This window comes from Mustela lutreola, chromosome 7 (assembly GCF_030435805.1).
Source record: "Mustela lutreola isolate mMusLut2 chromosome 7, mMusLut2.pri, whole genome shotgun sequence".
Lineage (NCBI taxonomy): Eukaryota > Metazoa > Chordata > Mammalia > Carnivora > Mustelidae > Mustela > Mustela lutreola.
In genome coordinates, this window is record NC_081296.1 from 43383941 (window position 1) to 43405932 (window position 21992).

At 38.3% G+C, this 21992-nt stretch overlaps 1 protein-coding gene across 1 annotated transcript in view; it reads right to left on the bottom strand.

The window, feature by feature from the left end:
* The window catches only part of PRTG (protogenin), a 117667-nt gene that overhangs the window by 30235 nt on the left and 65440 nt on the right, over positions 1 to 21992 (bottom strand). The window contains exons 10-11 of the mRNA XM_059180570.1: positions 19231 to 19536; positions 18105 to 18293 (exon numbers count right to left, since the gene is read on the bottom strand). Coding sequence (XP_059036553.1) covers positions 18105 to 18293; positions 19231 to 19536 — 495 coding nt within the window. The remainder of the gene's footprint in view (positions 1 to 18104; positions 18294 to 19230; positions 19537 to 21992) is intronic.

Here is a 21992-nt window from a genome sequence, read left to right on the forward strand (position 1 = left end):
TCAAATTGTATGGATGTACCACATAGAGGTTAACTAAAGCTCTGTAATTGAATATTTAGGTTTCTTCCAGCTTTTCACAATTATAAATGATCCTGTACATTACAGTGAACATCTTGATGGTTAAATGCATGTGTGGCTCAGTTGGTTAAGCGGCCAACTCTTGGTTTTAGCTCAGGTGACAATGTCAGGGTCGTGAGATTGAACCCCATTCAGGACTCTGCCCTAGGCGGGGAATCTGCTTCTCTCCCTTTCCCCCTGCTTGCTTGCTCACTCTCTCTCTCTTTTTTGTTCTCTCTAAAATAAAAATAAAATAAATCTTAAGTGTGTGTGTTCTTTAGTATTTTCTCATGACAGGTGTCTACTAACAGAATTGCTGTGTAAAGAAAGCAGTATGTATATTACAGCCCCCCCCTTGTGGTATTACCCAGTGACACCTAGAAAAGCTGTGTTATCAATTTACATTCCTACTATTAGTATGAATGTTGTTTAATCCCAAACCCTTACAAACACTGAGACTCCTATCACCTATTTGTTTTTTGTTGTTGTTGTTGAATTTTGTGTTTCCATACTGAGTCACTCCTCCCAATCTTTCTAGGAAAAGGAAGCAGGAGATATGCACATCTGAAATAATGACTTGTTAGATGTATTTACGTTACACAATCTACCAAGGAAGATGGACACACTATGGTAATCAGGCAAAATGTGCTGCCTACTGTCTCTACGGGTTTCTTAAGTTATTGTTAACATCCTGGCAGGCTGAGAGTGGGAAGATGCCATTTTGACTTCGGCTGAAGGAACAGCTCTAGTTTTTGTAATAAATCAAGAGAAGAGTCAATGGAGTCAGCTATCTCAGCTGATACAAGAGGCCTCCACCTACATAGGGCAGCCTACATTTTCTGGGATGTTATACAAAGTCCTTCAAGGTTTCACCTGTTTGAAAACAGAGTAAAAAAACATGCAAAAATCTCAATAAAGTCTTCAGGATTATGTTATCACACTAGTTTACCCTAATCAATTGATTAATCAGATTGTTTTAATAGTAAGCTACTCCAGGATTTAGCCTGTTCTGATGATTAGTCTATAACTATGTTTATGCCATGCTTTCTTTAACTCTTTCATTATACCATCAGGGTTTTTCACTTAGTTAACCTGGTATCCTTCAGATAACAATACAATATCAGCTCCTCAGGGAAGTCTACCCTGACCTCCACCCTCAAGCTCTTCTGTCCCTTGTAACACGGTCTTTATAACTCCCTCTGCTTCACCATCACAGGGCCTACTAAGGTTTGTAATTACAGTTTCTGGTGATTTTATGAATGTCTATTTTCTCTTCCAGATATTACAGCTTCATAACTGGGTAGTTACGTAGAAATACCTGTTTCAAAATTTTAGGACAACGGTCTCTAAAACTTTATTTTACCTCCTTTTAGTAAAATATTCTTCTACCGTGTATACTCATAACATATAAGCTTTTATTTATAGCATATACACGTATGGCTGCCCTGATATACTATCACATTACAAAATAAACACGCACAAATATTTTTAAAGGCTAAGGTATAAAATATTTTCCTCTAGTAATGGCCTATCTTGCAGCTCCCTTTCTATCCCATGGAGTACATAATTAGTGCAAAACTAAAATTTTTATTTGCATGAACTATTTTTTTTTTAAAGAACAGGCTTAAAACAAATACAAAACAAAACCCACAAGTATAATTACTACTTTACAACTATTTTTTTTCTATCCACCCTGAAGTTTCTTTCATGTGCTAATGGTGGTATTTTAAAAAAACCTACTCTCCTTTAACTTACTTAGATCTTTAAGGACCTCACACATCTAAAGACTCTTTACATTCACCAGAAACTTCCAGAGTAGTCTGAGGGCTGACAAGCAGTATGATTAATGGACAGTATTGATTTAATTTTCTCCATGAGTTTTTCCTTCTATAAGGAAAACTGTTCGTAATTCATGTCCTTTTGCCATGTTTACAGATTTTTAAAAAGAGGAGAATGAAAAGCTTACTGAAGTTTTTCCATCATTCAAAAAGTACCATTTGAAAGCTCTGGTCTATAAAACAATCAAGAGCTGATCGATGGCTCTGAGTATCTTCCTAAGACCAAGGAAATACTGATTTTATTTGTCACCATTTTAATGGGAGTTTATTAGCACATCTAGAAAAGAATTAGGAAATAAAACCATAAAATTAGTTTAATAAATAAGCTTCAAAATATAAATACAAAGTGCTATAGAGGACAACAACGGGATATTTTAGAAGAAAGATACATTAAGTTAAATGTTCAATATAAGCCTTTTAGTTAAAAGCCATGAAACAGATGTCAGCGTCATCAGATATAAATGATTAAAGTTTCTCCAAATATCTTAATTTGAAGTGTCATTTGGAACCAATCAAAACACTTTTTCTGGAGACAAACAATGGGAATAATACTTTTTATTTTTTATAGCTGAAGAAAAACTTAACTTCTTAACATATGAAGAGCTACACAACTGGTAATTCTCATCCTCACCCATATTTTGATAGTACTTTTTTTTTTTTTAAGTCTTCTGTTGTTTGCTTTCCTTAAAGGAAAAATATTTCAAATGAAATTTAATTTGAGGGGGTCAGCAGGTAGGGATATTTGCTGGTGGCAAAAGAGACAGAGAAGGATGATCTGCCCAGAGCATCCCTGACTCAAACTATTCTAACATTAAACCCCAAACTTAAGTGACATCAGACTCAAAACTGGAAACACATCCCAATTGGTATTTCACTTTAGGGACTAGTAAAAATAAAGCAACACACTGCTACCTGAAATAATGTAACTTCCTTATCCTGCTTATTTTCTCCATCTCCACAGGGGCCTTATACTTTATTTAAGGCTCTTTTCAGTCAGGCATGTGAATGAAGCTCCACAAGTACTCTAAATCTTTACCCAACGCCATAGGTCAGAGGGTTATCTGTGCTATGTAGTTTTAGGGTAGATGATTTTCTTTCCTCTTTTCTTTTCCTTCCTTCTTTTTTTTTTAAGCAGGAGAACAAAACGAATGCATATCAATCAGAGCAAACTAATTTAGGTACTAAAAACGTTCTTCTTCTACAGATAAACTGCCTTCTCAAGAAACCACTAAATATCAACTTTTCAGGCATTCTACAAAGAGAAACCAGATGCAACTGAACTCCCCTCCCCACCCATTGTCTGCTAGAAAACTTGTCCCACAGCTGCGAAAGCCGTAAAACAACTTCAAGCCTCCAAAAGTGATGACCATTTAGGCAAAGGCATCCATTTCGTTCCTGGGGGAAAAAAAACAAATTGGCTTTATCTTTAAAAAAAGAAAAAAAAAAGTGGTAGCTGTGCATCGTTTTTGTTCACAAATTACACTGCATTTAATAACAAGACAAATGTTTCTCACAGAGCTTTCCATGTTTTAGAGCATTTTCAAAGGTGATGACTATTCAAGACTAAGAATATAAAAGCCCAGGAAAAACCATCAAAATTCTTTTCTAAATTATTTTTTGGTGTTTGATATGGAAAGTTGAAGCTCATTTTTTTTTAAGATGGTAAAAAATAATGTAACAAAATACAAGCATTTATTTCTCCCTTCCTTCTATCTCTCCAAATGATTTTCCTTAAAAAGAGAAACAGAATTATTAGGTATAACATCCCATAGGATGCCATTAATACAACTGATGCAGTACAATATACAGCAGAAGAATATAAGGTATTTATTCTTTCAGGAGACATTGTCATTTTAATGCTGTTTACAATCCTCTGAAGTTCAGAGGCAAAAATGCAAATTATGATAGTATTGCTATTGCAGTGTAAAACAGCTTCTGTAATTTGTTACAAGATTTGGTTTGGAATTTGCCAACTGTATTTCTCCTGTAACATAGCAGTAATGATTCACTGGATCTTCTTTGCTTCCTTATTTAGAATTCCTCTGTATTTGTGTGGCCAGAAAAGAAACTGATAAATGTTCAGAATTGCACCAAAATGAGATTATGTATGACCTTATCTATATGGAAATCATAGAAAGAATTTCAGTTTCCTGAGGTCTAGGAAGATAATTTAAAAAAAAAAAAAAAGACTGGACTGACAGTGATTAACACAGAAAATGAGACTGTTCAAAGTTTCACAGAGTAAGAGGAATTTCAGTGGGATTTGTTGGATGTGTCTCACTTCCCTGAAAATGACCTAATGTCCTTTGTTTTACAGTTATGCTGACAGAGGTTTCTCCTGCTCAAGTTTTTCATCAGTTTCTTTCAAGGCAGCTAAGCCAGAGAGATGCCAAGTCTCTCGGAGAAGGGCTGCCTCAGTATGAAGACCTAACTCCCAGCTGTACACAGACTCACCATTTTGGATCTTCTGAACGCTAAATATATTAAGATGTTACAGACATCTCCCCTAGGACACCGATCTTTTCAACCCAACGTGATCAAAACTCAACTCAGTATCTGCCACTTCTCCAAACCTGATTTTGTTCCTGAAAGTCTTACTCCAATTAAAGTGCCGTCCACTCCAAGCTCTTGGGAATCATTCCAACTTCTTCTTCTCTGTAATCATATTTATATAGAGTAACTAGTTCCCAAGCACTTACTTTGTACCATACAGTGTGCTGAGGGTTCCACACGCACTAGCACATTTAATTCTCAAAAACCCGGAGGAGCCTGGGTGGGCTCAGGGGGTTAAGAGTCTGGCTCTTGATCTCAGATCAGGTCTTGATCTCAGCATCATGAGTTTAGGCCCTGCATTGGGCCCCAAGCTGGTGTGGAGCCTACTTAAATCATCATCATCATCATCATCATCATCCTCAACATCTTAGACATTTACAGCAAGGTGAGGATCATAAAGATAGAGTGACTTGACACTAGTGGGTAGAGAGCTAGAATTCAAATCCTGGCCATTTGGGAATGTAAGTTGTTGCAGCCACTCTGGAAAACAGCATGGAGGTTCCTCAGAAAGTTGAAAATAGAGCTACCCTACAACGCAGCAATTGCACTACTGGACATTTACCCCATAGATACAAATGTAGGGATCCGAAGGGGCACAGGCACCCTAATGTTTATAGCAGCAATGTCCACAACAGGCAAATTATGGAAACAGCCTAGATGTCTGTCAACAGATGAATGGATAAAGAAGATGTGTACATGTATATACAGTGGAATATTATGCAGCCATCAAAATTGAAATCTTGTCATTTGCAACAGCGTGGATGGGACTAGAAGGTCTTATGCTAATCAAAATAGGTCAATCAGATAAAGACAATTATCATATGATCTCACTGATATGAGGAATTTGAGAAACAAGGCAGAGGACCATAGGGAAAGAGAGGAAAAAATGAAACAAGATAAAACCAGAGAGGGAGACAAACCATAAGAGACTCTTAATCTCATGAACAAACTGAGGGCTGCTGGAGGGAGGGGGGTGAGAGAGATGGCTGGGTGATGGGCATTGGGGAGGGTATGTGCTACGGTGAGTGCTGTGAAATGTGTAAGACTAATGAATCACAGATCTATACCCCTGAAGCAAATAATACATTATAGGCTAATAAAAAAAAAAAGAAAAAAAAAGAACAAATCCTGGCAATTTAGCTCAAAACCCAGTATTCTATTTTACTTTCTAAATTTAGATACACTTAAGTGGACCTTTTTGGTATAAAGTTTTATTTAACATGTACAAATTTGTCCACTACCACCACAATCAGGATACAGAATTCCATCACAGCAAGAAACCCCTCTGTGCTTCCCTTTGTAACAAAGTTTAAGCCCCCACCCCTAATCCTCGGCAGTCACTAATCTAGTTCTGACTTTCCAAGAATGTCATATCAGGGAAATGATACAGAATATAACCTTTGAGACTAGCCTTTTTCACTCCATATAATGCCACTGAGATCCGCTTACAAATTGTTGCAAACAGCAAACAGTCCATCGCTCTTCATTGCTGAGAGTGTTTCCACCATTCAAATATACTGCAGGTTGTTCATCCATTCTCCCACGGAAGGACATTCATGGCTTCCAGTATTTGGGGTGGAACAGAGCCATGCATTTGTGTTATAGGTTCTTGTGTGGACATAAGTTTTCATTTTTCTAGAGTAAATACCTAGGATGTGACTGCTGGGTCATATGGTACAGGCGTGTTTAAGTTTAAAAACAACAAAAGCATTGAACTGTTTTTCAGAGTGGCTGGACCATTTTGCATTCCTACGGTAATGCATGGGATTTCCCAGTGTTCTGCATCCGTGGCAGCACTTGCTATTGGTCATCTTGGCATTTAAAATTTTTCAGTTCGGCATCTGGGTGGCTCCATCACTTAAGTGTCTGCCTTTGGCTCAGGTCATGATTCCTGGAATCTAGTCCAACATGGAGCTCCCTGCTTGGCAGGAAGTATGCTTCTCCCTCTCCTGTTCCCTTCTGCCTGTGATCTCTCTCTCTCTGTCTCTAACAAATAAATAAAATCTTTTTTTTTTTCTTAAAGATTTTATTTATTTATTTGACAGAGATCACAAGCAGGCAGAGAGGCAGGCAGAGAGGGGAGGAAGCAGGCTCCCTGCCGAGCAGAGAGCCCGATGTGGGGCTCAATCTCAGGACCCTGGGATCATGACCAGAGCCGAAGGCAGAGACTTTAACCCACTGAGCCACCCAGGTGCCCCCAAATAAATAAAATCTTTAAAAAAAATAAATAAAAATTTTAAGTCATTCTGATAGGCATGTAGTGGTAGCCTACTGCAGTTTAAAATTTTAAATTTGCATTTCTCTAATGGCTAATGATGTTGAGCCATAGATCCCTTAGGTGTGACCCCGATACTTATATCTGAAGGCCTCCCATCAGGCCACATGTAATCAGTGAAGTCCTGATTAAGCTGAGATTCAGAGTTGGATGCTTAAGCGACTGAAGCACCCAAGCGCCCCATGACTGTTGTGAGTCCCAAACAACTTTGTATCTTCCTTCTCTCCAATAAATTACCATCTTAGCTCACACCCTCATCCTCTTAGATTACTTCAACACCCATCATCTTGATTTCCTGTCTTCAGTAACTCCCTCCCTGGCCCATACTCAATGCATTTTCTAAACCTATCCTAGACCTTGTCATTACTTTATCTTTCTAAAACAAACCATGTTATACTCTCAGTTAAAAACTTTTGAGGCGCCTGGGTGGCTCAGTGGGTAAAGCCTCGCCTTCGGCTCAGGTCATGATCTCAGGGTCCTGGGGTCCTGGGATCGAGCCCTGCATCGGGCTTTCTGCTCAGCAGGGAGCCTGCTTCCCCCTCTCTCTCTGCCTGCCTCTCTGCCTACTTGTGATCTCTCTCTCTGTCAAATAAAGAAATAAAATCTTTAAAAAAAAAAAAAAAAAACTTTTGATGGCCCCTCATTACTGTATTGCAGGACAAACACCAAATCAATTATTAATGTCCACAGGGCTTTTAAGACATGGCTCTATTTAACTCTACAGCTTCAAACTCCTACAACTTCTAAACTCCTACGCATGTGACCCACATTTTAGCCATTATATACCACTCAGGCCACCTCTTCAATCTTCTATTTTGTACCTTATAACTTCCTATTATTAGAGTGACTTTCCTCCATTCTCTCCTAGGTAAACCGTTCTCACACATGCAGTCATGTGTGAGTCATAAATAAGTCATTTATCCTTTGTGTTCTATCTCAATATTGTCTATTAGGACATTTTCCTATGGGGACTAATAGGTCCTTCATGCTGAGCTTAAATACTCGGGAAGCGGACATGCCATCTCATGTCCATATTCCTTGTCCCCAATACAGAACCTGGGACACAGTATGTGCTTTCAATCAATATATACTAATTTTTAAATTTTAACAATAATAGAAAATAAACTTAACATACATAATTAGGCTAGGTAAACTTTAATATGAAAATTTTATGAAACAAGAAATGGCAATAACATTGGTATAGATAGCAATCTCATGTTATTAAACCAAGTAGATTTACATTAAGTTCTAAGAAAAATATATATTGTATAATCCTAAAATTAGAAATTTTGCATTTTTTATTTAGCACTATCTTCTAGGCAAGGTCTTCAGAAGGTGTTAGCAGAAGAAATCAATCACACAAGCCAAAGCTGTATGTTGTGAGGATGATTTCAATTTTGTGACTGATTTACTGGTAATTAATTTATATTAGTTTAATGGTAACTGCAGCCCATTATCAGTAACTTTTAACTTGAGTTCATCTCCTGATTTGCAAGGCCACTGAGCTTCTGTGTCACAAGCCTTCTAGGAGGGGCGCAAAAGAACCACCAAGAAAGCATAGAAGTCTCTTTATCTGAAATCTATTGAGTTCCATAAGACACTGTACTCACTGTATTCACACAGTGTTAACCAGGGCTTTGTAAACAGTATTGTAGCTCTAAAAGCCTATCCTCAAGCTCAATGGTAGCAGCTGAGTGAGTTCAAAATATTCTTCTTTTGAGTGACTTATAAATGCTCCTGGATTTACGCTGTGGCTTCGAAGAACAATTTATATTACAGGTTTATGTTTATGGAATCCATAGCTATATTTCCTTTACTTCCTTGTTCATTTAAAAACATGAAATTTAATTAACTTGGCAATCACAGTTGCCTAAAACGAAATGTACCAAATCAAGAGTAATTAGGCATTCTCAGGGGGCACAGAATACACCATTAGATTTGTGACTACATGCGTCTTGAGAGCTGACTCAAGAAAAGGGAGGAAGAATTAAAACACTTTAACACAGTTATGGAGCTGACTTTAAGACAACCATAAACCAAAGATCCAACAATCTTTCCCTTTATAAAACAGTAGGGTTTGTATTTTTAGATATGGGAACAATATTACCTTAACACTTTGATTTCTGAAGAGGGTCAGCACAAAGAAATTTCCAAATTTACTGTTTTGGTGGAGGTGTATATGTATATATAGATATGTTACACAGTGACTGTAGTTCCCAAAAGTCAAGTATAAATTGATTAAAAGCAGCAGAATATGCTGTTTTCTGAAGAAATCTTTATCATTTGTGTGCACAAAAATTGCCACGTGCAACAGGACCATAGCAAACATGGAATATAGGCTTATCTCTGAATCAGAAAGAAAGTGAAAAAGAAAACTCACAAAAACCTCTTTCAGGCAGTAGGCAGTTCTGAGCTGCTACGTGTCTTACTTCTCCACATTACATTTTACACACTACAACAGAAAGATACTTCTAAACAAATCTAATTGGGTCACTAGCTTGCTTAAAATGATTCAGCTTCATGCTGCCCTTAAGATAAAAGCCCAAATTCCCTCAGGCAGTCTCCCAGGTGCCTGCCGCACACTGTCGTCAGACAGCAACGCTTCATCTACTCCAGAGCCTGGTCTCCACACCTCCTGGACGTCCCACGTGAATTTCACCAGTCCCTGAGTATCTCCTGGCTTCTGCTACACCCTCTTCTCAAAGCAGATTTACCACAAAGTTGTGAGAACCTTTTAATTTTCAGAACCCTTCACTTTTAATGGAGCCTCTACCTGCAGGGTAAGTCCAAGGCCCCATATCGATAATATACTTTTACATTATTTTTATGTTATTACACATTATTTTCTTAGGTCCCACCTAACCTGTACTTGCCCCTGCCTCTTTGCCTGACTAATCCTACCCACCCTTAAATCTCAACCTAAATGTTACTTCTTCCTGGAAGCCCACCCCCATTCCAGCCCTGAAATAGGTCAGAAGCACCTGCAGAATGTTGTCAAAGAGTTCGTCGCCTGGTATTTTAGTTGCTTATTTGTTGGTCTTCCTCCTAGACACAAATGCTATAACCATGTTTACATTAAATATATATGGCAGTCCCTGAACTAGGGACTGCCATACAGTAAGCTCTGTAAGTATCTAAGAATGAAAGAAGGACTTTGTCAATGAGCACTGAGTGACAGACAAAACACAGGGAGGAAGGGCCTCAACTGGAAGATTATACCTGAGAGCCTGGGATTCATCCACTTCCTGGATGTCTGGGGGAAAAAAATGCATCGATTAAAGGATGATACCCATGAAAGGCCATGTTTCTTTCCCTGTGAAAGCTGAGGAGTATGGGAAGATAGACTTGAAACAAAGTATGCAATAAAAAGTGCAGTGAAAGTAGACTTAGGGGAAGGCTACAATAATTAAAAACTATAATTGGCCTGACAATCAGGAGAGTCAGCTATATAGGAGCTCAGAAAGCACAAAAACAAATTCTGAAAGATTTCCAACAAAAGTAACAAACTAACCCTAAAAATCTATTAACTTTATAAAGAATATTCACTATTTAGAAAAATATATACCAAGTCATCCAGACCAGTGTTTCCCAAGCTTCAGTGTACGTACAATCACGAAATAATCCTGTTAAAACAGAGATTCTGATTCAGAAGATCTGGCAGGAGAGGGGACAAGGGAAACCCAAAACTTCTAGATTTTGCTGCTGTTCCTGGGACCACATTTTCAAGAGCAACAACAACACTAGAGTCTACACCTGGCAAAAGACAAAAAACACTACCTAAAGATACCTGCAGACTGAAAGTGAGGGGGTAGAAAAACACCTACGATGCAAATGGAAGTCAAAAGAAAGCTGGAGTAGCAATACTTATATCAGACAAAATAGACTTTATTTCTTTTAGAGACTTTATTTATTGACAGAGAGCACACACGCACAAGGGGGAGCTGCAGAGGGAGAGGGAGAAGCAGGCCCCCACTGAGCAGGGAGCCCAACCCCAAGACCATGGGATCATGACCCGCATCAACGGGAGATGCTTAACCAACTGAGCCACCAAGGCGCCCCCAAAATAGACTTCAAAACAAAGACTATAACTAGAGTCTACACCTGGAATTGCCAACATATAGTAATATAGTCCCCTGCCTCTGGGTCAGCCTGCTAGCTAAAAACAGTTTTTACATTTTGAAGTGATCAGAAAATAATTTTAAATAATAGTATTTTGTGACATGTCAAAAATATATGAAACTCAAATTTCAGTGTCCACAGATAAAGTTTTATTGGATATGCATTTTCCTCTGGCTGCCTTTGTGTTACAGTGGCAGGACGGAACACTTGTGGTATCTCTTACAGCCCACTGTATAAGTCTGCTGGGGCTGCCATAGCAAAAATACCATAGACCGGATGGCTTAAGCCACAGAAGTTAATTTCTTGCTTCTGGAGACTGGGAAGTCCAAGATCAGGTCGTGGAAGTGTTCAGTTTCTGAGGAGAGCTCTCTTCCTGACTTGTGGACAACCAGCTTCTCACTGAGATCCTGCACACATGGTAGAGAGCTCTGTTGTCTCCTCCTCTTCCTATAAGGGCACCTGTCTATCACATTAGGGCCCCACCCTTATGACCTCACTTAACAGTTATCCCGTACTCCAAAGCCATCTTTCCATATCCAGTCACATTAGGGATTAGGGCCTCAACATATGACTTTCATGAGGACATGAATATTTAGTCTATAACACCCACAAAGCTTAAAATATTTACTATCCATTCCACTGCAGAAAAAGTCTGCCTACCCCTGGTATAGATGTTGCTTCTCCAAGTGGGTAGGAATGCAAAGATTATTAGGCCCCACTCAAACCTATTAAATTAGTATCTTCATTTTTAACAAGACCCTGGGTGTAGATACTAAAGTTCAAGGAGCACTGGTTTCCAAATCTACTGATCACAGTAAATCACATGAAAAAAAATTTTAAATATAGATTTCCAGACTCCATCCTAGAAGGAGAACAATTTTAAAAACAATTACAACAGCTAACATTTGTTGAGGACTTACAGTGCAGTTTTCTAGGAACCATGTTAACTTTTATATACATTATTTCATTTAAACTTCCTAATATTTTAAAATAGCTATTACTATTATTATTATCACTACCTAAAAAGATTAGGCAAATAACCAGGATTTAATTTGCTAATAAGTTACAGAGCTAATGTCAGGCAACAGACATGAAATTTACTTCACGGCTATTTTTCTTTTAGCTATTGGTGCCAAGTGCCTCCTATAATAGGGCATTATAAATGATGTACCATGGGAATGACTGACACCATCTGAGATCACAAGACGATTCCCAGAGGGTTGAAACTTAAAAGCTGGGGAAGATTTTTCCAAATGGAAAGAGACATATCTCCAATTTCGTCCAGGGAGTATCAGAAATATTTTAGAATGGCAGATAACCTTTCATTCAAGAGAGAGAATTTAAGGAAAGATCACCAGATGACAGCACCGTAAGCTTTGTATAGTTCATACAGTTTCACAAGTCTATAAATATTTTGTCTTTAAATGGAGGTAGCTGCAAACTGTCAAATGAAAATCTGTCCCTTCCTTTGTTACTGTCATAATATAACAGTATTTTTTTTTTTTTTTTTTTTAGTAACAGGATTTTTAAAGAAATGGATGCTCTGTTTCTTTTGAGCATCTTTTTGAGGTACTTTTGAGGTACATTCTTTTGAGGTACTGGTTTTTAAATTTTTCAAGTATTAAGATTCTAAAGTTTGAGCTAAATAGCTCTTATATGTGCTATGTTCAGATACTGTAGAAATATTTAAAAGTTTTTGATCTCCTAGTAAATTAAGAAAAAATAGTTGAATATTTCTTAAAATCTGCATTGAATTTTCAACACATTTTGGCTAGATAATAGATTAAACACAAGAAAGGGTAACTTAAAATATAAGTAATAGAGAAATAAGTAAAATACAGTATTTTTACAATGTTTCCTTTGTTATAATTTGTACTCCCACATTGTCAGTCAGTTTTCTGGTCTACAGAGTAAGTGGTTTCCAAAATTATTCACGTGAGTTAAATGAATTTATTTTGTAATTCTTTTAAAGGAAGGAAAGGGAGAGTGCAATCAGACACTGTTCAGAGGAACTATTTCTACTAAAAGTGGAATTTAACAGTTATAAAGCATAGGAAGAACTGAAGAGAGACAAAAAATGTGAGGTATGTCCCCAGTGATCTTGCCTGTGGTAAATGACAGCAATAATGTCCAGGAATTTCTACACCAATCCCTAAAAATGATCTGTTAACAAACAAATGCAAACTGATCTCACAGAAACCAATGCTACTTTGTGAAGTCAACACTAATCTGGGCAGAGCGCTTCATGATGCCTACGTTGATTATATGTTACTTTAGAAAACAGAAGAATCCTGGCATCTATAGTGATATTTGAGATAGTAGTTGAAATCAAGCCACCAAATTATTTGAAAGGAATTTTTAGGCTAAAAGTCAGTATGCTAAGATATACTGGAAACTATACACAATTGGGAAGATTTGTTTATAAAATATGGTGTAGTTTTTTACTCTATCTTAAGGGGTGCAGTAAGAAAATTGAAAAACAGCCACAATACAAGGATTTTCACCTGTAGCATGTTGCCAAAGAATTTTCTGAATGTTCTCTAAGGCTTCCTTGTGTGAGAGGAAAGAGGGAACAGAGTCTCTGAAAAGACTTTGGCCTGCCTTAAAACGTGACTTCCATATTTCGTAAACTGAGTGATTCTAGTTCTTTTCAAAACAAAATCACTATTATAGTGAGGTTCACAATGAACCCTCTCTGATAAAAGTAGTCTCTTTTATGCCACAAAATCTTGTCCTCTCTTGACTAAAGGAAAGATTACAACTTCCTCCAGCTACATGAGTTTGGCTCACCAGTAGTACCTCTTGATTTTCTTTCCTCAGATCAACCGAATCCTATTCTGGTTATGGTAAAGGATAACACCCAGAAATCCGACTTAATTTTACCATGTTTCCATACAAACTGGCTAAGGGACTCTAAAACTACTTGTCACTCAGGAATTGTTTTTTTTGTTTTTGTTTTTTGGGGTTTTTTTGGCCTCCTATTCCCCCCAGTTAGGGGAATTCCATTTTGGATTTCTCAAAAAAAGATCGGTAAGTTTTGAAGGTGTACAAGGAATCCAGGAACATTACTGACTTTAAATATTTTGGATCTTTGTAATTGCTACTGAATCTCATGGTCACTAATCAAGCTTGCTGTGAAGTGTTAATAGTACACATTCTTTGGCAAAATAGAAGCTAAAGATTATCAGTGTCCCAAACGCTAAACTAACAATAGGACCATCTAAATAATCTCCCCTTTCCCCTTTTTATATAAATACTGAAAAATTAAGAGGTTTCTGACAGCTTATGAAAATAGTTCTCTTTGCAATTAGAAACTAACTTCAGAATTTGAAGCCAATTTCTGAAATAAACAGACAAAAAAACCAAATTATTGGGGCACCTGGGTGGCTCAATGGGTTAAAGCCTCTGCCTTCGGCTCAGGTCATGATCCCAGGGTCCTGGGATCGAGCCCCATGTCAGGCTCTCTGCTCAACAGGGAGCCTGCTTCCTCCTCTCTCTCTGACTACTTGTGATTTCTGTCTGTCAAATAAATAGATAAATAAAAATCTTTAAAAAAAAACCCCAAATTATTTCAATCTGTTATTAGGGAATACAAGTATGCTATTAATTTTGCTTCTATTTATTGTGTGATAAGCTTAATGAATGTTTTAAAATTCCGCTTAAAAAGGTAAACATGAGAAGTGTTAAAGGGAGGAAAAACTGAATGAAAATCATCACAACAAAGATGCAAATCTTAAAGAAAACCTCAAAAAAACCACAATTTAGAACAAATCACATAAACATTTAATCACAAGCCAAATGCTTTTTTCCCAACCACCAAACCATTTCTAATTAAAAGCAAACTGTGTATTTAAAAATCATTAAACTAGAACAACCAGCAACATCAAAATACCTCTACTGCTCTACCATTATTTCTATTACACTAATAAGGACAAAATAATCTTTTCAGCCATTTTAAAAACAAAACATTCTACATCTCTGAACTGAGCATTGAGGGTTTAGTGTAAAATGCTGTCAAACAACTTTAATTACTAAGTACAATTTAGTTAATCAGAACTTCGGGAAGAAAGTAAATCAAGTTAGTGTCTTTTGTTTTAATTTTTCTTGTTTTGAGCAGAGGTCACATCTGTTAAATCTGTTCATTTAGTACCACAACGTCTTATTTAGAAAAATAATTTGTTAATTCTTGTTAAATGAATCGAAATACACAAATTCATTTCTTTTTTTTTGGAAACAAAGAACTGTATGTTACCAAGGACAATGTGTCCCAATAACATACTTTTTAGTTGAAAACTTAATTAGCAGAAGTAACAAAAGGAAGTGTATTAGGGCATCAGAGAAGGGATTAGTATGAAAATGAAATTTTGAGACATCAGTTTGCTACTCAAATTGACACTGAATTAGCAAAGAGAAGCATTTAAATTACATTTCCAAGCCTACTTAGTGAATCTAGTTCTAGTTAGAGCATCTTTAATGTACAAAAGCTCTGTGAAAGAAAGTATTCACCATGCAAGACACAGATAGGGTTCCCTTAACCTACTGCCCTCTGCACACATCACTCTCTGTTAAACAGGCAGCTACCGCCAGATGCTCTTGCTAAAAATGGTCACAGATGGTCAGTTGTCCAGTTAACAGAACATACTGCCCTCCCAATAGCTGAAAGTAAGAAGGGAAGGAGTGAGAGCTCTTAACACTTGCCTGCTCAGTGAGTTACACACATTCAACTTAGTGTAAGCTTGGCTAGGCCTCAACAGTGTCTTTCCAAAAAAGAAGACTCTACAGACCCTACAGCTCTCAAGATTAAAAAGCATTTTAAAGGTGAGCTAGTCAACAGCCATATAATACTTAGATCTATACAACTGCATCTCTGCTGGTCAACCCATTGCAGCCCTGGCTTGGGACCTCCAGAGGTGTGGAATCCACTATCCAAAGAAAGTCCCAAGGCTGAGATGGAGTCCCCTGTTACCCTGCACTGCAATTACCCCAACTGCTCAGTCTAATTCCACAGTCAGGAAACATGGAGTTATTTTAACAGAGAGGCATACTGACTATAACAAAATAATTTCCCAGTGTATGCATTACACAGTGATTTTAAGCTGGGTTACCCAAAACACATGGATACACAATGGATTTTATAACATAAAAACACAGGCTATAACAGATGTGATTTATTTTTAAAACACAGGAGGAAAGTAAAGTCCGTAGTACTAAAAGCTATTAGCTAGAGATTATAAAAAATTTCAACAAAGATCAATGGGTCTTCTCTATATTTATATGCACCTATAGAAAATGTTTAAATTTTAAAGCACTGTTTTGTTTTTAAGATTCCATTTATTTATTTGACAGAAAGAAGGAGAGAGCACAGCAGGGGCAGCAGCAGAGGAAGAGGGAGAAGAAGGCTCCCCGCTGAGTAAGGAGCCCTATGTTGGACTCCATCCCAGGACTGTGGGATCATTACCCAGGCCAAAGGCAGATGCCCAATCGACTGAGCCACCCAGGCACACCCCAAAACATTGTTTTAATTGACAAAGTGTTTGGTGTTTTTTCTAAAGATTTATTTGACAAAGAGCACAAGTAGGCAGAGAGGAGGAAGTAGGCTCCCCACTGAGCAGAGAACCTGATGCAAGGCTCGGGATCCTAGGGTCCTGGGATCATGATCTGAGCCAAAGGCAGAGGCTTTAACCCACTGAGCGACACAGGCGCCCCTTGACAAAGTTTTAATAAGATGTTTCTACAAACTTTTCACAAGCAGAGCATTACTCTGTTCTTCCCAATACATTATTCATTTGTTTAAAACAAGCTACCTATGTGTGTTCAAGAAGATTGCTCCATGAACTTACTTTTTGTATCTTCTACTTGTTTTTTTTTTCCTTAACAGTGAAGGAATTGGAAATACTGAGTTTGATGTATGATTTTTCTATTGTCCCAAATCCTGTTTCTTTTTTTTTTTTTTTCCCAAATCCTGTTTCTTACTTGATAACTTAGTGCAACTCTTTTGAATAAAGGATATGAACATAGAAAGTAAGAGCATACTGAGAAACCTCAGCTAGGAATATGTGCTCCTGACTCTGGTGACAGGCTGGGCTAACATCACCTCTGAGTCCTTGGTTTTTAAGGAAGGTCAGCCTGGAACATATGTAACTTCTCCTCATCATTTATAAAACTGTGTGACAGGGATCAATAGTGAAATTTATTTAGGCAAATGCAGATTAAATTAACATCCAAGACAATAAGATTAGAAGCAAAATGCCATCTGGAAAACTACAGTAAAGAACTGGAGGATGGGGTCGCATGTCCCTGCCTCTAAAAACAGACTCCCACCGCTGCTTTTCACCGGCAGGGTCTCAGGACTCCTGCTGTTTTCACAGGCCTGAAAGAAGCAAATGGAGCTCTCCCTAGTGGGGTCCCCCCACCTCTTCCCTTTCTGCACTCCAAAGGGTAGTCTGCGAGGGGGAAAGCCGGAGAGCACTGTAAGATTCCACTAGGTGCAGAAGGTGCTGTAACAATTCAGCAGCAATTTAGTTGGGAATCCTAAGTAAAGTTGCTGCGTTAATTAACAAATAACTAAGAACTAACAGAGTATGCATTTAAACCTTAAGTATCTATCTGTTTATACCCAGGTACTTATTGTAGACATAAGTTTCCTTACTTTCCATTAAACATGGTCACATGATGAAATTCTTCACTCAGCAATGATAAGACGAATAGAGAATAAAATGGTGTCTTTCACAATTGTGATAAACCCAAACACAAGGCTGAATGTGTTTTCTCTAGTGTTTCTGTGTCACAGCTATAAAAATAAATATGTACAGCGGCATGGGTCATATGTAAGAGCATTATTTTATACATAATTTAAATATGTATTTTATATATATATAATTTATATATTAGCACTCTCAGGCAATTTCTAAGTTAATCGTTGCCTACTTTCTGCTCTTTTTGTGATACTACTATTTTATGTACACCATATACTCACCATATTTGATCAGTTCTCATTCTACCAGAAGTGAACTGCAGAAAGAAAAGTGGATGCCCAGAAGTAGGGGAAAGATAACATGGTTATCTGACCACTGGAAAGTTTGCTCATGATGGTGAGTCAAAGGCCAGCCTGGACTCCAGCAGTAGGACATACACAGTGATTTGATAAGGGCAATTCCCTTTTTACCAGTAAGTCAGTTCTTCTGCCTTATATCCAAAAACTCTTTCCCAGCTGTTCAGAGAGGAAGAAAAAAAAAACGAAAGCCCAGGACGGGCTCACTCACCTAAACCACTGAGAGTGTAGAGAAGGTCACTGGTATCTAAGAATATGGGTCCATTTTCCTGCTGCCCTTCTTCTTTGTAGTACAGCTTGTAGCCCTGAATGGTTGCTGTGTCCTCCGCATCTTGCTGCCACTTCACAGAAATGGCGGTGCAGTTCAGAGGCTCCAAATGTAACTCTGGAGACTTAGGGGCTAGAAAAATCCACCGGAAATGTATGCATTAAAAAATCCACAACTCATACAAATACACCCAGTTTTAAATGAACAGCTGCAAAAAAAGTGCGATTCCAAGCAATCATACTTTAATTTTCAAAATTCCACGATGATATTAAACTTTGAGACAGAATTAAAAATATAAAATACTACCTTTAAAAAACCCCTAAGGTATATAAATAGGAACACAATACCATCTATACTTGAATTTTTTTTTTAAAGAGACAATGAGGACTTCCTAATTTTGACCATTCATTAATCCTCTGTGTAGAACAGGCATTATTATTAATCAATGAACAACAAAAACCCCAGTCATGTTACATTTCACATTATTAAAAGAAGAGGGTCTAGGACTTCCTAGTCTATGGTCTTTCTATTAAATGGATGATTTAGGGGCGCCTGGGTGGCTCAGTTGGTTAAGCGAATGCCTTCGGCTCAGGTCATGATCCTGGAGTCCTGGGATCAAGTCCCACATCGGACTCCCTTCTCAGCAGGGAGTCTGCTTCTCCTGCTGACCTCTCTCCTCTCATGCTTGCTCTCTCTGTCTCTCTCAAATAAATAAATAAAATCATTAAATAAATAAATAAATAGATAAATGGATGATTTAAAAAAATATATGGTAAAAATATTAATTAGGTCTCTATTAATATACAACTTTTGGTAATTCAGTTTGACCTGGACTCAGCCACCTATGAAGAATTTGCTGAGCAAACTGACAGCGTAACCAAAGGTTTTACACACTATTGATCTCTATGTCAAAAGGGACTATGCAACAAAAAGTTGAAAGTTACTTTCAGTGAAGTCCATGATCTACGGAATATTTTCTTTCATAAAATACCATTTAAACATAACTTTGATTTCACAGAAGTTTCAAAAAAGTAAAAGTACTCTTCCTCAATAGCATTTTGGGATTTACCTTTCACACTTGTAGCTTTGGGTGTCCTATGTGAGGTCCACACAGACGACTCTCCCAGCCCCACCCTGGTGGCAGCAGTAATCCGCACCAGGTAAACACTGTCCGGTTTCAGGCCCTCCAAAAGGTACTCATGTGTGGTCCCCGGGAGCTCCAGAACTTGGATGGAATTCTCAGTACTCAGGCGGAAGGACAGGCGGTAGAGGACTACCTGACCCCGTCGGTACTTGGCCGGGATCGGCAGCCAGGAGATGAGGATATCAGTGGGACTTCGACTCGTCAAACTGATTTCAGGAGGCCTCAGCGGAACTAGTCATGCAACAAAACAGGATGCTTATGAATATTTAGAGTCAAAACTGTCAATCAGCACACCAGTATTTACTGAATTCTCTTAAGAGCATCACACAACATAATAAAGGGGAGATACTATCAGCCTTAGCAGAGGTTTTCAGGTGAGGAGATCACAAACCAGAAAAAATGAAGGAAAAATAATTAGGAAGGATCAAGCATAGAGAACCAAAGAAAGCAAAGTGTCACTGAAAGTAAAAGCCCGGCATAGGGCTCCCTGCTGGGCAGGGAACCTGTTTCTCCCTCTCCCTCTGCCTACTGCTCCCCATTGCTTTCTCTGTGATAAATAAATAAAAAAATAAAATCTTTCCAAAAAAAAAAAGTAAAAGCTCAAGTCCTCCCGTGGCTTCAAACAAAGCCCTATGTACTTACAGGGTTGGCTCCTCATGAATTCTGTGCCCTAATCTCCTACTGCTCTCCAGCCGTTAGCAATGTCCATTTCCTCTGCTAAGCCGGCACCTCCCCCAGTCATCTGCCTCGCTACCTTCACTTCCTTCAGGTTTTCATTCAAATGTCATCTACTCAGTAAGCCCTTCTTGGGTGACCCTGTCTCAAGTCTCAAATCCTCCCCACATTTCATACTCCCTTTCCCTGCTTTTTTCTCCTGCTCCTAGATAATTATCAATATCCCACATAGGACATAAATACGTAATGGACTGTTTATCTTGTTTATTGTTCCTCTGCCCCCTCTCCCACTAGAAAGTAAAGTCCATCAAATCAGGGACAGTTTTTGTCTCTTTTGTTCAACTACTAAATAATGAATAACAGATAGCAGGTACTCAATGAATATTTGTTGCGTGAATGAACTAACAGGTGGAAAAGAGAAAATCAATTTATTAAGCATTCCTGAGTCGTTGATGTGTATGAACTCATGTGCGAATGAATTAATAGGTAGAAAAGGGAAAGTCCATTTATTAAGCCTTTCTCAGTCCTTGATGTGTATGAACTCATGAATTCTCACAAAAACCAAAGGCAGTACCATGATCATTTCTACTCTATAGTTCAGGAAACTGAGGTACAAAGAGGTCAATTCACTTGCCGAAGGTCATACAGGCTGTTGGTGAAGGAGCATAGTTAGATTGAAAAAGCCCACATTCTTACTCCCTGTACTTTACTATGTCTTCTATAACCAAAGTTCTTCTATCCTGCGTTATGTAGGGATTACACGACATAATGGAGAGAACTGTTACTTGTATTTACTGCAGGCTGCTATGCTCCTGAGACACCCACACACCTTCATCTGAGAAGTATGGGGTTAGGAACTGAGGAGAAACTGGTGCAGAAACGGGAAAAGCAGGGTTAGAAGTCTGTGTTATTCAGAAAAGACAATGAAACTTCAATAAGTAAAACAGTTACAAAGTAAGAAAAGGTTTAAAAGAAAAAAATCTTGAGGTTATAACTTAACTGGAATTGGCAGGCTTTAACAAGTGGCTTGCCATGGTCAGACTCCTCTTCTTCAAGGATATAGGGAGGAATACACCTCATATACCAAGAAACCCCCAGAAGCCCCAAAAGAGCACACCTCCCCAGCCCGTGTTTCACCTTAGATACACATGTCAGAAGTTAAATGTGATGAGAACTCGAGAGGTCATAGAGACTGTGATTCACTCTAAAATGGAACAAACTTTTTTTTCTTTAAGATTTTATTTATTTATTTGAGAGAGAGAGAGAGCATGCACACAAGCAGGGAGAATGGCAAAGGGAGAGAGAGAAGCTGGCTTCCTGCTGAGCAGGGAGCCCCATGGGGGACTCGATCCCAGGACTCTGGGATCATGATCTGAGCCAACACTTAACTACTGAGCCACCCAGGCACCCCTAAAACAGAACAGACTCTTTAATGAAAACTGAATTTGGAGCTGAGCATCCAGATTAGTAATTTTTTTTCATTTCATCAAACTCTGAATTTAAAAGCATCTAAGTAAGGGGCATAATAGAGATATTAGTAAGAGATCTGGGACCAAATGAACAAAGAAAGTGATATGAAAATTATCTACCCAAAAATGTTTTGAAGGCCACCTGGGTGGCTCAGTCAGTTAAGTGTCTGCATTCGGTTCAGGTCATGATCCCAGGGTCCTGGGATCAAACCCCCTGACTCCTCACTGAGCAAGGAGTCTGCTTCTCTCTCTCCCTCTGCCCCTCCCTCCACTCGTGCTCTCTCTCTCTTGTTCTAATTTTTTTAAAAAATCTTCAAAAAAATATTTTCAAAACTAAAAGTGGACCACTCTGTGAGGATGGAAAATACCTGTAGAGGAAAGCAGTATAATTAAGCGTATGTTAAATCATTCCCTTTTCCCAGTGAAGGGTATAAAAATGGGCCTTCTGGAGAGCCCCTGGAGAGAGAGAATCAGGCGGAGAATCAGTCTCAGGACTTTCCTAAGGAATGGGATCTCCTACCATTATAAGAATATATGGAGGCC